General features: G+C 40.4%; 1 protein-coding gene across 1 annotated transcript in view; it reads left to right on the forward strand.

Annotated features, from left to right (window-relative positions):
- The window catches only part of Cped1 (cadherin like and PC-esterase domain containing 1), a 273,880-nt gene that overhangs the window by 99,791 nt on the left and 155,201 nt on the right, over positions 1 to 18,888 (forward strand). Inside the window, exons 5-6 of the mRNA XM_059257422.1 lie at positions 3,979 to 4,111; positions 7,089 to 7,257. Of these exons, the coding sequence (XP_059113405.1) occupies positions 3,979 to 4,111; positions 7,089 to 7,257 (302 nt within the window). The remainder of the gene's footprint in view (positions 1 to 3,978; positions 4,112 to 7,088; positions 7,258 to 18,888) is intronic.

Below are 18,888 nucleotides of genomic sequence, written 5' to 3' on the forward strand. Positions count from 1 at the left end.
CCTTTTCCCCCATACTCAAATAAAATAGGAGGCAATTTAGATATCAAGGTGTAGCTAATTACAAAAGTTTTGTTGTTGTTGTTATTTGTTTGTTTTTTGGTGGGGGGAATCATAAAATGTAACTATCAGCAAGTCTGAAATAATGTAGTGGAAGCCTGGAGTTTATCAACTTAAGTATAAATATAAATTACTATAAACTTCATTTAATCAGTATTAAATTCTATTGTTCCATCACAATTTTAGGGATTAATGGAAAACCCTTATCATTCTTGTCAATTCTCACATCAACTCTTCCAGCATCATGTATCACTCCAATGTTGTATGATATTTTGTGTTCTATCAAATAAAGCGCGCCTGGAGATCAGAGGGCAGAGCTATTTACTAGTTAACCACAGAGGCTAGGTGGAGGTGGTAGAGGCTCACACCTTTGATCCCAGCACTTGGGAGTCTCAAGCCTTTAATCCCAGCACAATAGGGAGGTGGAGACAGGAATGTGAAGCAGGTGGAGACAGGATTACGGTCCCCATTTGGTCTGAGCATCCAGAGAGGTAAGAAGTCACTAGTGGCTTTGTTTCTCTGATCTTTTAGGTTATTAACCTGATATTTGACTCCTGTTTTTTATTGATAAGACTAATTAGGATCACACTTCACTCCAACACTTGAAGTAAACCAGAAAAGGGGGACAAAGTTCTTTGCTCTTTTCTTTCTCTATCTTTTTTTTCTGGTACTATTGAGATATTATCCCAGTAAAAATAGGCTGTGTCTAGCATCTCCAAAGTCAGCTGTGATTAGACTTCAAATACTGGGCTTCTTGTGGCTGGGGACGTCGGAATCAATGACACTGTCTCATATCACATTAAGGAAAGTTACAAATAAGCTCTTTGCAGAGATATAATTTTCCCTAGCAATAACTTCTGACAAATATGTATATTTAGTGAAATTTTAATTGAGAACATTTCTTTGCCTTTTACAAGGTTGAAGAATTTAGTCAACATTTTATTTTTCTCCCTCCATAGGAGATGATTGCACCCAAGGTCATGTACATGCTAACTTCATGCTCTACCATGAGGCTATATACCTGGCTCCTATCTCAATCTTTTCAAAATTGTGATTCCAGGCCAGGGAGATGGCTCAGTAGATAAAGGCACTCGCTTCCAAACCTGACTGCCTGAATTCAGTCCCTGGGACCCACACACATGGTGGAAAAACAGCTCCCATAAGTTGTTCTCTGACCGCCACACACATCATGGCACACACACAAATATAATGACAAAATTCAAGGTTGTGATTTTCAAGGAAAGAAATGATCTTCTATGGCTTTTCATTTGTCAACTTCAAAACCAAAGCAATTTGAATAATTCCAATTCCATTGTTATAACACATGGAACTTCATTACTAGGGAAGCCTTACTAATAGGTTATCAGGACTTTTTTGCACAAAGTCACACTGTGCTAAATAATGAGACATGGGAATATATCAAACGGCTCCACTTCTATGGCTTTTACTTGAGAGTGAAATGTTTTAAATTAGACTATGTTAGTATTGATGGAATTGCACGGAAGGAAAAGCGATATAAAGGCTTTATTCCGTTTTGAGAGCTGGATAAATTGTTTGACTTAAAAATCAAGTATTCTGACCTGGGAGGAAAACAGCAACTCCCGTACACTCTTGGATAGAGTGGAAATTAGGGTAAGTGTTTTAAAAAGCAATTTGATAATGCCTAACAAATTTACAATGCGTTTATCCATTAACTTGGTAATTTTGCATGCCTAGAAGAATTTGGATAAGCTTATACAGGTGCAGCAAAATAGTTGTATGAGAATGTTCATCACAATGTTGTTAAAATTGCAAAGGACAAATATTTCAACAGTAAGTGCACAGTAGAGAAGAATATCCTAATTAATCACATATATTATTTAAGGGAATACTATAAGCCACTGAGAAGTGTGTATGAGTAATTCTATATAAAGTTAAGAAATAAACCAGGCATAGGCCATTAGGATGTCTCTGCTGTATAATTTAAAAAACAAATGCCTAAGTATATACATTAGTATAGGAACACTGGTATTTATCTCAGTTGTATTCATTTATGTTTTAGGATAAATAAAATGCTTCTGACCTTCTGTGCTTCTGTGGATTTCAACAGTTGATGTCACTTTTGATGGAAGAAGCCTTTTTTAAAAAATATATATTTTGTAGCTTTCTGTAACTTCCAGGAATTCTTACTAAGTTTATCCAATATTTTCTCTTTTTAAACATTTTGATATAACTGTTCTGAAGTAAGACATTGTTGCTGTCCTTCATTTGTGTAACTAAAACCTTTCTGAAATAGTTTAGGACCCTTGTGAAGTTTTCAAGATCATGAGGCATAACCAACTTAAGTATATGAAGCAATACATTGTCAGGAAATCCACTTGTTTTCTGAGTGCTATTCACTCCACAAACAGCTCATACAGCTACCTTTCCATTAGTGTCAGTGTGTCCCTTAGCAGTGTGGATAGAGGTCAGCTTGGGGTTGGATGGCTAGAAATATAGAATCTGCCTTCCTTTCTGAGCAAGAAAATTGAGAACCAATTATTACAGTTGTTTTCCTTCCTGGTCTGTGGTTAAAAAAAACAAAAACAAACCAAAAACAAAAACAAAAGACTCCAAAACAAAAACCTCCCTGACCATGCATTCTTTTTTTATTGATTAGATTATTTATTTATTTTACATCCCAATCTCAATTTCCCCTCCCTTCTCTCCTCCCATTCCCTCTCCCAATCCACTCCTCCTTCATTCTATCCTAGGTCTATGGGCCATCCAGCCTCTGGGTCCTAGCACTCTAGGCAGTGGCAGGAATGGGCTCACTCTCACGGAATGAGTCTCAGAAAGGGGCAAGCCTCCCATGGATATCAACTAAACATGGCATATCAAGTTATGATAGGACTAACCACCTCCCCTTGTATTAAGGCTGGGCAAGGCAACCCAGTATGAGGAATAGGTACCCCAAAGCCAGCCAAAGCATTATAGACAGCCCCTGCTCCCACTGTTAGGAGTCTCACAAGTGGACCAAGCTACACAACTGTCACATATATGTAGAGGGACTAGGTTGGTCCCATGCAGGTTCCTTGGTTGTTGGTTCAGTCTCTGTGAGCTCCTATGAACCAGCTTAGTTGATTCTGAGGGTTTTCTTATAACGTCCTTGACCCCTCTGGCTCCTATAATCCTTCCTCCCTTTCTTCAGCAGAATTTCCTGGGCTCAGCCTAATGTTTGGCTGTGGGTCTCTGTATCTGTTGCTATCAGTTACTGGATGAACCCTGTCTGGTACCAATTGGGTAGGCCCAAATCTATGCGTATAGCAGAATATTGTTAGGCGTCATTACATTGACATTTTTTTCTCCAGTCATGTTTGGTTCTATCCTAGGTCTCTGGGCCATTCAACCTCTGGGTCCTGGCACTCTAGGCAGTGTCAGGGATGAGCTCACTCTCATGGCATGGGTCTCAGGCTGGACCAGTCATTGGTTGGCCACTCTCAGAATCTCTGTACCACCCTTACCCCAGAACATCTGACAGGCAGGACAGACTGTAGGTCAAAGGTTATGGCTGGGTTCATGTCCCAATATCTCCACTGGAAGTCTTACCTGGTCACAGGAGGTGGCCAGTTCAGGCTACATATCCACTACTGCTAGGAGTTTTAGCTGCACTCATCCTTGTAGATTCCTGGGAGATTCCCTTGGATCAGGTTTCTACCTGACCCCAAAATGCCCCTTGTCTTTCCAGTCCTCTCTTTCAGTGCTCTCCCCCTCCATCTACCTCCCAACATGATACCTCATGTTCCCATCTCCTGGTCATGCATTCTTACTTCATAGATCTAGTCTGGCTTCAGAATGGAGGGATGGGACCCTCACCTTTTGACACAGCATGATCTAATTTGGAAGCAATTCCAGGAGGAACCAGAAACAATGACAGTGTTTTTTGCTTGTGACTCTTTTCAGAATTGCGACTTCCAGTGAGTCCTTCTGTGTGCCTGGATCAGGGGACGCAGTCACAGCTGAGTGCTTCCAGTTACCTCTCAAAAGGAGCCAAGCCACATGTGTGGGAACCACAGGACTGGAAACGCGAACAGTTGTAAGATGAACATGTTGAATATTCTATCCAGCATATATTGTAGGAAGCAAGAAAAAAAACTGGAAATTAGATCTGAGAGCTTGGGTGTTGGGATGGGGCAGAAGGGGGAGGTTGCCAATTAATGAATTGTTAAGCCTCATTCACAAGAACGTTCAGTTATTGTGTCTTAAAGAGGAATGTCATCATTGACTTTTTCCTAGACTAATTCAAATTTCTGCTGCTGTAGAATAAACATTTAGGTAAATTGGACTCTTAGCTAGTAAGTTATATTAATGTAAATTGAATTTAGAACCTTGACAATGTAAAACTATAAAAATTTAACTTCTATTTTATACCCACATGACATTGCTTTAGTCTTTGAGTATGGCTGAATGGATTTTTCTTAGCTATTAAATTTTTATGACTCCTGCAATCTAAGAAAGAGTATCACGTTGTCCAAGGTATTTTCAGGGAAGGATGTTTTTAATACAATATTTGTATTAATTCTTTGAGAATTTTGTACAAAGAATTTTTATCTTATTCTCTCCCTTCTTTCCTCCTAAATCCTCTCAGATCCATCAACCACCTCCCCAACTTTATGCCGCTTTCTCTCCTTCTTCTTCTTCTTCTTCTTCTTCTTCTTCTTCTTCTTCTTCTTCTTCTTCTTCTTCTTCTTCTTCTTCTTCATCTTCTTCTTCTCCCCCTTCTCCTCCTCCTCCTCCTTCTCTTCCTCCTCCTCCTCCTCCTCCTCCTCCTCCTCCTCCTCCTCCTCCTCCTCCTCCTTCTCCTTCTCCTTCTTCTTTAAATAACCACCAGGTCAAATTTCTACTACCTACGTAGTTATGGGTATGGAGCTGGATGGGCCACTGGAGCTTGACCAACCTATCAGGGGCCACATTCTTAAAGGAATCTGATTCCCCCATAAGCCATCAGCTACCATCAGCTCCTCAGTTAGGGATGGGGCTTGTCAGACCCTTCCTGCTTCATCTTCAACCATTGAATGGCTTGATACTGTGCAGATCTAATGAAGGCAAACACAGCTGCTGTGAATTCATAAATGAAGTAGTTTCAGGCAGGTCCTCCCTGACCTCTGGTTCTTACAGTCCTTCTGCCCCCTTTTCCATGGGGTGGGGGCTACAGATGTTCTGTTTATAGCTGAGCACTCCATTGACACGTCTCTTCTGCACTTCGATAAGTTGTGAGTTTCTGCATTAACCACTCTCTGTTGAGGACCGAGAGCTGCACTAGTCTACAGATACAGGAATAGGTTTTTAGAAAGCAGTTTGATAATATGTCCATTTAACAAAATATTAGTAGGTTTAACCCTGGAGTCTATGAGTGCTCCAGGCAGAGTCTTAGCCAGATTTACAATACTAAACACCCATTTCCTCCTGTGGAACATGCCATAAGTTCAAGCAAAAAGTGCTTGCTTACCCCATAACAGTTATACCACTGTTACCATATTTTGCCATCCACGTTATTATTGTAGTTCACAAGGTTCACAGTTGGGTCGGACTTTTGATGACTTCCCCGTGCCCCAGGAACCTACATATAGTACTATCCTGTACTACAAAAGCTGGCCAGTAGGGAGGTCAGTACCAACTTGATTTACCATGTCCTGTGACCCAAGTGTGTGGTGGATTTGGCAATAGAGTCTTACCATCAGGTTCTGGTGGGCAACCAAGAGCAATAGCAACAGCCTGTATCATTGGGGAGATCTCTGAGACACTCCTGACCAAGAACTCGAGGGGAAGTATCCCAACTGCACTGGGCTTTTTCTTTTGCCATCTGTAGCTTCTGGAAGGAGCACCATCTCTGGCTTAGGGTGCTTCTCATGAAACTCTTATTTTCTTACGTGGAAAAAGTACATATATATGATGTTTATGAAATAGTAGGTTTCCATATGGCTTGTCTGAACATCCTTTGGTTAGTTCTCCCTCTTCTGCCCTTCCCTCCCATACCTCTCCCCATTTAAACCTCCCTCCACATATCCCCCCTTCTCCTTCATCTCACCTACATTCGACTACCCTCCCTCCTTCAGATCTGTCTTCCTCCCCCCACCCCCAACAATGGTCCTTTCCTCCTGGATTCTACACGTTCCGGGTAAAGGATTTTAGAATGTATGTAAATCACAGGGAAAAACATATTTTAGTTATGTCACCCAAGACATAACTGAGTGTGCCTCATCTAATTATAGGATTACTAGATAATGTTTCAACATTTAATAGTACTTATTGAGAAATCATATTGCAGCTTCTGCATTATATTTTAACTTCCACAGTTGTCATAAGCACAAGTTACATATTATCAGTTACACTTAGATACTTGACATTTAGAAATGGTACAGAAAAGCAAATAATCACATATTTTGGTACAATTTATGATGGAAGTGTGTTTGTTTCAGCACAAGACAAGAAACTAGTATTATTTGTTGATTTCTTCACATCTGGCCTTTAAGTTGGCCATTAATTATCAGGAATGATGGGGTGTTTGTCAGGTAGATGTGAGGTAATTGAAATATTCTAGAATGTTCTTGATGGCCTGTCAGCTGTCAAACAATTCACTGTCTTTGCACAAACAGAAGAGAAATCACCAAAGTAAGCCGGGAGGTTGAGGGGGCGGGGCGGGCTTCTCACCCAGATTCATGTATTCACTTCTGGAGTCACAGTCTCATGAATCTGACGTCACAGGTAGTGTGACTAATTTAATTATCAGAAATCTTTAAACCTTATTGTAAGCACTGTTTTTCCTTTAGGGGAAAATCCTTCAATTCGGTCTTCCAGTGCAGAGACTGCTACCCATTTGATCGCGTATCTCTGTGCCGGGGCACCCCCTGGTGGTAAGAGGATAATCCACAGCTGCAATTGTTTCAGGAAATCCACACAGGAAGGCTGGGCTCCAAGGCGAGGAATTACGAAGCTTTAGGTCATGCATTCACACATTGCATACTCAATTCTCAATGTAGTACTGTGTTATTTTACTTTACTTTTTTTTTAAGGAATCAGACTACAGTCCTTGCTCCACATGAAGCAGTCTTCAGGGCAGAAGAGCTCTCTGTGATTCTTAAAGCCTATGTGTTGGTGACCTCCTTAAGGCCTTTGCGTGCGTTCATTCATTCAACGGGCACCGTGTGGAGCCCACCAAAGAAGAAACGCTTCACTGTCAAGGTAAAAATCCGACTGAAGCTGTTATTTCATACAGTTCGCTGAAGATAAGTGAAATGGGTTGGGCTGCCATTCTCCGACCTTTATGGCTATCAAGTCCCTTTGAACAAAGATTGCATTTTTTTATTGCTGTAAGCAGAGATTTTTATTTAATATGTGCAAGTTCAAAAATAAGCTGGAAACAACTTAATTCACTATGGATCATGAAGGCTGCATCCTATTTTTTTTCTCTCCTCAACCCATCATTTTAGTTAGTTCTTTGACCTATTAACCAGCTAGTTCTTGCCTGTTCTCTCTTTTTCCTGACTTTCCATTTAAGAAATATATATATAGTCAATGTAACAAATGAAAATATAATTTTTTTCTATACACATTCTGCATCCTCTTTAGTAAGCTCAATACTGACATGTATCTGTCGGGTGAGAAGAAAAGCCCTCAAGCGTGCCCAATATTGTAAGCATTGCTATCAAAGATAATGAAGGCATTTGCAGGAAGAGCTCACTAATACCTCCAAAAAGTTGTGTTATATGAGGAAGCCCAGGCTGTAGCTAGAAATTTCTCTGGTCCTGCCTAGGCCCTGCAGTCCCGTGGCCTACTTATAAAATAATAACACAGAGGCTTAATATTATTTACAACTTCTTGGCCATTAACTCAGGCCTACCACTGACTAGCTCTTACACTTAAACTCAGCCCATTTCTGTTAATCTCTATGTTGCCACATGTTCCGTGGCTTTACCTGTGTGCCCTGGACAGTGGGCTGCCATCTCCCCTGACTCAGCCTTCCTCTTCCCAGAATTCTCCTTATCTGCTTATCCCGCCTACACTTCCTGCCTGGCTACTGGCCAATCAGCATTTCATTAAACAACCATTGACAGCATACAGAGCGACATTCACATCACCAGGCAGAGCTGGAGATCCCACCTTGGTGGTGGAGAAAACAGGGTAAAGTGAAGGGTTGATCAACCCTGTGCCACCCAGGCCCAGAACCAGGGTTATTTGTTGGCCCTTCCCAATATTCACCCCATCTGTGATCTGCTGGAGCACAGGGTAAGGTGGTCAGTCCCTCAGACCCAGGGCTACAGGATCTCCATGACACAGGGCAGCAACAGAATGTCCAGGAAGAGTCCCAGTGAGGGCCCAGCATAAAAGGTATAACAGAGACCATGGGCCTCGAACCAGACCAATGATTCTTAGCCATGAACGCCTACATGTAAAATGTATGGCTAAAGGGAGTTTACTGTGTGGCTCACTGTATCACACTGCAGCTTCCATGACAAAATTTTCCCCTTCTTCCTTTTTTTTTTCCTCCTTTTTTCTCTTAAATTTTATTTTGTTTATTTTGGTGGGGGAGGAAGATGGGTGGGATCAGGAGGCATGATGTAAAAGACACAAAGAATAAATAAAAAGAAAGTTAAAAAAAAGATGTAGCCCAGGTTAACTTGGTTCAAAGTAAGTTTTCTGAGAACACATTGGATAGAATTTAAGGAAACTTTGATTTTCCAGCAAATCCTTGTTCAGAGTGCTTGCAGGAAAAAATAGGAAGAACTAGATGAATGAATGCACAGTGCCATGAGGTTCAAAAGTGACTGGATGATTTATTTTTCTGAATTTGCCTTATAACAATTACACTCTGAACTCTGGGAAATGTTCCAGTGAGGAGGACACTTTAATTGTTCATTTAAATATGGTAATGAAAACTCACTGAAGTAGTAATAGATGTAGGTATTCTGTAGTCCCAGATGTAGCTCACATTCTATGGAAGTAGATTGATGGCCCAAGTCCTTAAACTTGCTTCTTTTAACCTTCAAATAGTCAACTGAACTCAAGTCAATAAGCATCTGTGGTTTTCTGGGAATCTTGAAAGGACAGAGTCCAAGCTGGTTTATTCCAGAATGCTCCTTCATCACAGTAGCTCCTCATGCCACGGTTGTTCCTATTTCCCCTCTCTATTGATCTAAAGTAAATCCAACTGCTGATTTTTAAACATTTTGACCAAAACAAACATTTTACAACTTCATATGGTTTAACCAAATAGTGGAGGTTGGGCATAGACAGATGAGAATCATAGTCCTCAGTTATGTTAAGAATCATGTTACATGTTACTATTCACAAATGTAACACATATTTAAGCACAGACCAGGAAAGTCAGTAGTGTGGTTCTATCTGAAGGCAAAGACCTGGGAATGAAGAGCTCACATTTCAGAGGGCAGGGGGTGAGTGGGGCAGTTCAAGTACACGCAGGTGGCTTTGGAGGGTTCTCTCCTTCTATCTATCTTGTTGCTTAGTGTATTTTCCTTTTATTTCATTAAAACCACAGTTTCCCCTATTTCATTGTAGGGCTCAAATATTCTCCAACTTTGAAACTTATCACTCTTAATGTATGTAATGTACAGCAGTCACCATTAATTTAATGAATCCAGTCATGTTTATTTTTCTATCGTGATATTTATTTACTTATTTATTTTGAGACAGAATCTCAGTCTAACTTGTGGTCCTCCTGCATCGGCATCTAGAAGTTAGGATTGCAGACATTCTCCACCAGGCCAGGCTATTGATCAATGAATCCTGAAATGTTTTTCTCACTGACTTCTTTTCCTTCCTTTTTCTTTTGGCTAAATGTTGATCTTTCTGTTTCTTCTCTTTTTGGCCTTCGTGTGTGTGTGTGTGTGTGTGTGTGTGTGTGTGTGTGTGTGTGTGTGTGTGTGTAGTACTCATGTGCACACACACACCCTCAGACTCATGAGTGTGTGGCCGTGCACATGCTGAGGCAGAGGACAACTTTCAGGAGTTGGTTCTCCCCTCCTACATTTACGTGAGCTCAATGGAGAGAACTCAGATTGCCAGGCCTGTGCAGTGCTTTTATCTGCTGAGCCATTTCACTGGTCCTGTAAGGTGATGATGATAGTGATGGTGATGATGACGATGGTGATGATGATGGTGATGATGATGATGATGATGGTAATGATGATGATATAAGTGTGCATGTCTATGTGTGGTATCGACCCATAGTCCATGACATACTTGTAAGTCAAAAAAAACCTTTCATGAGTCAGCTGTCTCCTTCCACAGTGGGTCTCAGGGTTCAAACACAGGCCACTAGATTTGGTGGCCATTGCCATTGCCTGCTGAGCTATGGCAGCCCTCTGTTCTTACTGTTTATACTTTCTCGTATTTTCTGTCTCTTTGTGTGCTTTCTGGAAGCATTTGTTTGCAGGACAGTTTAGTCGTATCTTCAAATTTGTATATATAACACATGCTGGTATCCCTTGAGTTTTACTTTTATTAGTTTCTTACTGCAGTTGTTCTTCATACTGTTTGTAATTTCTCTTCTATTTTTCATTTTACTTCCCCTTTGATTTTTTCCTGGAATATATTAGTCATGGTTATATTCAATTACAGTTTTACTGCATTGTATGTATTAGTCAGCTTGTTACGTTTTTGTTGAGGTAGTTGTGCTTTTCCCATGCATGATGACCATGGACCAACTCTCTGAAACTGTAAGCAAGCCCCGAATTAAGTGCTTTTCTTTATAAGTTGCCTTGGTCATGGTGTCTCTTCACAGCAATGACATTTGGGGTTTGAGAGTAAATGGGGTAGAGGGTCACATATGATTGGAAATCCCACACACCTCAACTACCCACTTGATCAGGTTGTTATCCATAAATCCTGGGCCTGCACTCAGCATCCTTCAGAAGGAGGAACAACAGCATGAGGGGAAAAACACAGAGAAGAGGCAGGAGGAAAATCTTAGTGCTTCCCCTGAAAATTTAAAGTTTAAATGATCCTCTCATGTGGCCTCCAGCAACTCCCTCATACACATGCAACTCCCTCATGTTCATCTTCCCTGTCTATGGCCATGACAGGCCCAGCCAACTCAAAATTGCTTTCAGAATGCCTTTCGCACAGGCTTTTGAATCTTGTTCTTTGGAAGCCAAACCCATGCCTCTGACTCATTTTATCTATCCTAGTTTCTATCTTGAAAGGAAACCCAAGATCTTAACTATTCTGGTCATTTCAAAGGCGTTTTCAGTGCCCCCCCCCCATTTTTTTACATATAAAACAGCCGCTCTGCCTACCACAGTGGAAATGACCCCAGAAGTAACGAGTTTTCTGTAATAGTTTTATTTATGCTTTCCCTGAAGCTAAGTCCATAGGCGTCAGTCTTCTTTATGTTTTCAAGCTTTATTCACTATTTTTTCTTTTCCATTTTTTGTCATGTCCTCAGGATGGATGTATGCCGTGCCTGGGCACAGTAAAGCATTCAACTCTCACTGGTTTCATTCTGTTCTTGGGATTTATCTTTTTAAGACCTTGCCTGATTGCTCCTCAGATACCTTTATCTGTGGTTAAGGTGAGGTAGAATGGTTTCCTGAGAATGCGGAAGGAGATTGTTCCCTTAGTAGGTCAACATTATACTTGATGATGCAGAGTTAAGAAAACAGCATGGTGTTTATGTACCCTTCAACTGAAGTACTTAAGTTTCACAACAAAAGATCTTACTCATCTAGCTGATCAGTTTTCCATTCTGTAAAATATTATTTTCTTCTGATATTTTCAGATGTATAAATATACACAGAAACCTCTTCACGCCAATGTGGAGGGCAAAACATAAACAAACTCACTTAAGATTAACCATGTTATATCAGCATGCTGCTAAACTCTGTCCATAAATTCCACAGATGTGTGTGTGAGAGAGTGTGTGTGTGTGTGTGTGTGTGTGTGTGTGTGTGTGAGAGAGAGAGAGAGAGAGAGAGAGAGAGAGAGAGAGAGAGAGAGAGAGAGAATGCATTGAGTCCTATATTCAGAGGCCGAATTAGTTAAATCAGCAGTGATTTATTCACTGTTCAGTGAGGTAAACACACTAACCTGGTTATCAGTGGCCATGCATAGAACATCCTGGCAGCTAAAGGAAATACAAAAAGCAGCAGTAAGGGATATGACTGTGAGTTCATTTATTTCCAATTAAGCCCGCTGCTGGGATGCCTTTTCTCTGTGAAAACTCTGGGAGCAGATGAAAAATATCAAGACATGCAAACAAGAAATAATAAAACTTATAACCTGAACTTTAAAAAGCCACTTTAGCATGGAAATATTTTAAAATTTAAGTGATGTGTTAAACATTCCTGAGGCTGTTCACTCTCAAAAGAAGTATGTAGAAAAATGAGGAACAGACTAACAGCAAATACAGCACTTGGCCACTGTGTCCTTTCATGTGAATTTAAATAATCAGACATGCCACTGTTGAGACATTATTATTTTCTTGAACATAATACGTTTAACACTGTGCCATACTTTATTAAAAAAAAAAAAAAAAAACTTACCCCCTCCCTTCTAAACTTCCAGGGGCTTGAATGAAGCCCTTTCTCAGACTTTCTAACTGTAACTTTTAGTTAGATGCATCTACGGCTGTCTTCACACACAAATCACATAGATTAACTGTGAGAAATGTCATAAATTTAGAGTTGGTTCTTAGAGTAAAAAGTCATGAGTTATCCCTTTATTCACTGTAAATCACCAAATCAGAAGTTACCCAGCAGAGAGGACTCCCTGACATCTGTAACTTTTTTTATGAGGTTGGAAGATTCCTCACACCTGTGATTGTAGTTGGCAGTTTTGATGAAAACATATCACTAAAGTGATTTGTGCCTCCAGGCAGGAAGCTTGTCAGAGCCTTATTTTTGTCCAGTTGAAACATAACCTACATGAAGTCATTGATCAGCTATCATATATTTGATATCAGATGTAAATTTATTTGACATGCTTGGTGTCAAGTATAAATTTATATGGAGATAGTTCTCACATATAATCATCTTTTGGTACATTCATCTTCATGGAATTAAATCAAAGTTCATTTAAATTCTTTTGACTGTGTGAAGAAATTACTGGAGTCTACTTGACCCCCTACCGCTCTAAGGCCATTTACATGCGTAAATGGCACGTGCCTGGTACATTACTTTCCAGGAAATGCGATAGACTGCCATCATCATCTAGATTCCTGGACACTTTGATTTAAAGGGTAAAATCCGAAGGATGTGAACATTTCTCAAGTGAGAATCATCAATGGAAAGCAAAGTTAAAGCATGCAACTGCCAACTCACTGACCCCCACTTTGGGGGACCTTTCTTAATGTCTCCTACCTTCAGTTCCCTGTGTATCAATGAACTCTGCAACGTGTGTACAGAGGAGAGCCCAGAACTTAGCAAAGAAGGGACCACTGTCACTTACAAGGTCCCCTTTCAAAAAAATGCATAGATTCTTTTTTTCTTTTTCCTTTTGGAAATATGATGCAGTTGCAGGATTGAAGTCAGCCTTATTTGTCCCCAGTATTTATGCAGTGCTTTTGATAATGTCAGGGGAGAGAGCTAATGAAATCCCAGCGTAAAAATGAGGAATGTCTCTGGAAGCAGTGATAAAGCTACTCTATGGTTTCAACCTTAACAAGTGTTCTTCTCTGATCCTCATTTTTATGTCTAAAACTGCAGGCTGTGGAATAGACCTTGTAAAAGGCTTTCACTGAGTATCTGGTCCTTCAGGAGGCCTGAGAGATTTATGGCATTGGTAGGAAGAACGTGAATAAAAGTCTGCTCCCAATAGTTTGTAAAACGAGTTGATGCATTACTTAGCCTATTCCTGCTCAGACTCACTTTAAAATGCATCATCTGATTTCTGTAAGTGGGAACCATAGATAATCAGTATTAAGTAAATAGGAATAATGTTCAAGAAGAAAATAACTAATAACCATAAAACACTTATCTAATCAGCTCATAGTAGTGTTATTATTATTATTATTTCAAATGTGTGTTTGCTATTGAAAAAACTAATTGGTTTACGACTGCATACGATTTTCAAGTACATGAATTCAAAATAGTTGATGCTGTTGGTGGTAATTTTATCTTCTCAATAGCATTTCACCATTCATTCATTTCCAAACTCATTCCACAAAATAATTGTCAGATAATTTTGAAGGCTCATTAATCCTTAAGATTGATCTTAAATTATAATCCTAAAAAAGAAAAAAATGATGCATTAATCATGGTTCGGTTTTTTTTTTTCAGTCAAATGTGATATTTTAGCATATGACCCTCAACTTTAGAAAGACAGGCCATGAGTCTGTGTCTGTGAAACTCACATAATGTCCCATGGACACTCCAATCTGTTTATTAATGGCTGTCTAACACCATCATTTGAATTTATGGTACCTGTTGATACTGTGGTGACTTGAATGAGGTGTCTCTCATAGGCTCAGGCATTTGAATAATTGGTCTCTAGTTGGTGGTGCTGTTTGGATAGGTTTGGTAGGTGTGGCTTTGCTGGAGGAAGTGTGTCACTGTGGATTGGGCTTGAGGTTTTGAACACCATGCTCTGTTCCCAGTTCACTCTCCGCTTCCTGCTCGTGGTTGAAGCTGGCTGCTCTAGCTTGCTCCCCTAGCTGCCATGCCTGCCTGCTTACTGTTGCCTTGCATCACCATTATGGTGATGGTCTCTTCTTCCTCTGGAACTGTAAGCCCAAATAAGCTCCTCCTTTTGTAAGTTGCTTTGGTTATGGTGCTTTACCACAGGGATAGAAAAGCAAATGCAGAAGTGATAGTAACATCAAAACCCATGGTTTGGGAGAACATGGTTTAAGAGTTGATTCTATCACAAAAAATAGTGTCATTAATTTATAGGATTTTATTAATTTCCATATATTATCTCTTTAGAATGAATGTCACAAACTGATAGATATATGAAAGTAAAGTGAACTGATAAGGTCTTAATGTGTTTTCCATTGTTGTTAACACCATAGACTGGGTAAGTTATAAAGAAAAGTTAATTATGGTTCAGAGCTCTAGGCTAAGATTGAAGGTTTACCTATGGGATAACCTTCTTGGTGGCAGTCCTAAGAGACACAGAGCATGTGGTATGAGCCAGTGTGTGTGTGTGTGTGTGTGTGTGTGTGTGTGTGTGTGTACGTGCACATGTGTGCACTTATGCATGTCCATGCATTTTCTGGATTCCCCTCTTTTCTTTTATTTAAAATTTTATTTTTACTAGATGCATTTTACTAGATGCATATATATGTATATAGGTGTACCACATGTGTGCATTGCCCACAGTGGTCAGAAGAGGGTATTGGAACCTCTGAAACTGGAACTACAGATGGTTGTGAGTCAGTATGTGGGTGCTGGAACCTGAAGCTGGTTCTCTACAAGAGCAACAAGCGCTCAGCTGCTAGGCCATCTCTGCAGCCCTTTATCTCCCCGTTCTTAGACATTATCCATGAAGAAGCATGGGAACCCTATCCTGAGAACTGTTTCTAATCCTGACTACTTCCCCAATGCTCTGCCTCCCACACATAGTGGGATTCCTCTCCAGGCAATTAAACCAACATGTGTTTCAGGGAAGACAGCTGTGATTAAAATGTAGCAGGCATGTGTGCCTCCAGTGTTCTATGTGAAGGTTTATATGTATGCATAATATACTATAGTGACAACAGAAATGTAAATCCATGAAGCCCAACCCTGATAAATAAATTTCCTAATTGTTTATTGCTAGCAAATTATTGTTATCTTTAATGCTTGAGAGTTAGCTGGTGTTAATCTTATATCAAAATACGGAGGTGAGCTAACACGCAGGGGTTTCAATGTGAAGTCGGGGGAGACAGGAGAATTCCTTCAGGGTGTTGGGGAGGTGGAAAAGGAGCTCTACTGCAGTATTTTGGACCAAGGTCTGTGCACCTCACTCTTGCACAACCTCTCTGCTCCCCTCTGCTGTACCAAACCTGAGCTAATGTGGTCACAGGGTGAGAGAAAGGCCCAGGAGAAGAGGGGACAAGCAGCAGGTGCTACTCCTCCGTACTGGAGCCTGTGGACTTCTCGGAGGCTCTTAAACCGCTGATCTGTGTAGCTCTTTCCTCTTTCGAGCATAGTAATGCCATTGTGATTTCTGTTGTGTTTCCATGGCCACACATGTATAAGATAAGCCAGCCTTGGCATAAAAAAAAAAAAAAAAAAAAAAAAAAAACCCTAATCTAAGAGTGCTCCAGAGCATTTTAGGCATGTATAGAGGACAACATCATTTTGATTTCTGAAAAGTCTTATAATGTCATTAATTGTTATCTTAAATTTATTTTTAACTGATGAAAAAATGTGAGAAGTGCACATACTCCCAGGGTATCGCAATGCTCCTATCTATGTGAATGTTATATAATGGCTAAAGAAGATTAAACATAACCATCTTCCCAAACAGTCACAATTTTTATGATGAAAATATTCAAAAACTGCGTTGAAACTTTGCTTTGCTCTTTGAGCCAGGGTCTTCTGGCCTGGACCCTGAGGCAGTTCTCCTGCATTTCCTCCAAGTGCAAGGGTTGAAGGCAGATGTGAGTCACCACACTTGGCTCAGAATCTTGTCCTCTTACCTTTTAAACATAGAGTTACTGTGGGGTATCTGTGGCCACTGTGCTTCAGCTCACCCAAGATTCCTGTTGCTTCCCAGAACTTGGTGTCTTGGTCAGCCTCTCATTACTACTTCCCCTTCCCAACCCTTTCTAGTCACCCGTCCATGTCAAAACCGAACTAGCCAATCCAGAAAGATGCTCAGAGATGGAAGAGCTGCCATGCTTTCTTCATTTCCATCCACTGAGTAAGAATTGCTAAGGTGGATCTTCCGGTGATGGACCCAGGAATTACGGCAAAGCTCTCTGCAAGCTTCCTGACCTTTCCCACTTCTCGGTTGGCCCCTGGAAAGTTTAGACATGTAATTACAAATGTCCATCCCTGCAGTTTGACAGCAAAGACGACCTCAGCTTCCTGTCACTGCGCTAATGTTAAATAGCGGCTGCCGATGGGAAATAGATTAAGACATTAAAACAATATCAGCTGACATCGCTGAAGAAGGAGGTGCAAAAAGCAAAACAGAAACTGTACCTGCTAAACACACTTGAAATCCCGAAAAGAAGAGGTTCTCATTTACTCTTCATTGAAACAGGAAGCAAACCTTAGTACTTGATGCAGCAGTTCAAATGTAGCCGACACCGGAAGAGGAAGGCTTTGGAATAGGGATGTCATCCATCAAACTGTGAAAGAGATTCCCTAGTAGTAAAAAGAAAGAAAGAAAGAAATCCTTCACAAAGGACACGTGGATGCAAAACACCAGTGAAAACAACAGCAGTCCACCCACCCAAGCTGATTATTTTAATGCTCGTTACAGAAAATGTACTCACTCAGAGAGGAAAACAAATCCGCTTTGCATTTTAACTTACAGGACAGAAACAAAATATGTTTTCATTAGTACATTTGAAGCTTAGTACGCGTTTGTCTTTTTTTTTTTTTAACATTTCTATTAACGATTTCCTTTATTCCTTGATATCTGTCTCACAGGCTGTGACAAATCCTAAATATAAAATACCTTCAACTGTGCCAAGTAGGTAAAACTGCTCGAAGAAGCCAGACTTTTGTTCCCTTCAGGAGAAAATCTGACTTGCATTTGTCTTGAGTGATTTATGCATTGTAAGCTTAAAATGAAATACAGCCATTTCCCTTCCCTATATTAAAATGTGGTTTCAAATTTGGAAGACACAGTTATCTTTTGTCACCAAGGATACTGGCATAGTTACAGGAGACAAAAAAAAACTGCTATATTGCCCCCAAGTGGTATCTTCTGGTGTTGCATAAATAGTCTGAGCTGTCTAATATAGAAAGGGAAGATTAAAAGTTGAAAAGAAGGACTGGATCTGGTGGTCGGAGGAGGGCTGGAAGGAGTGAAGGGAGGGGAAACTGTGGGTGGGATGTATTATATGGGAGATATATAAAATATAAAATAAAATAAAAGTCACCAGCGCTTAGGCAGAAAGTTTGGTCTTTTTCCTTCATTGTATCGCACATATTTATTGTTAAGAAATTATTCGATTGTTTGTAGTTATTGTGGTAGGAATGTTGTTAAGCATAGATGCTGAATGATGCTAATTCATCAGTGCAATTTAAGTTGCCTAGGCCACAAAATTATTTGGGATGATTTCAGAATTTGCTGGTCATTAGACATTCTTTCTCTACTTAAGAACGCACATAAAGCCTTTGTAAATCACTGTGGAGCTGGTACCGACTTTTAGACCCAGCATGTGAGACTGCTACTTCTGTCCTTTTGTGCTACTTCTGTTGGCTGCAGTTAGAATCATTGATGCGCTGTTAACCTGAATGCCTTTGACTTATTTAAATGAGCTAATACTGCGGTATAGAACCGAACAATGTCTTTTGTTTCTCTTAGCACTGAAGGCAGAGATGGATTGTCTCTCAGAATTCTGCACACATGGTCAGAGCTGCATTCTGTACCATGACAACACAAAGGCACACTCCCTTGCCTTGCTAGTTCTCTCTCTCTAGGCCTCAGTGTATAAGGATACCATCTTGATGTGTACACCTCACTCTACCCTCAGTAGTATCACACAGATGTCCTCTCTCTCTGTCCCCAAGCCTGTGCCTTCAGTTCTAACGCACTCTGTGAAGCACATCCTTCAATGTCGGGAAAAGAGACTGCAAACGGAAGGGACTCCTGGTACCCTAGCCACATGTATGCACTTGCAGCATGGCCCCCCTCTGCTCAGCATCCTGACACTTGGCATCTTGTCTTCCAGATTCCATCAATCCCAACATTGCA

The sequence above is a fragment of the Peromyscus eremicus genome, chromosome 3 (assembly GCF_949786415.1).
Source record: "Peromyscus eremicus chromosome 3, PerEre_H2_v1, whole genome shotgun sequence".
NCBI classification, from domain to species: domain Eukaryota; kingdom Metazoa; phylum Chordata; class Mammalia; order Rodentia; family Cricetidae; genus Peromyscus; species Peromyscus eremicus.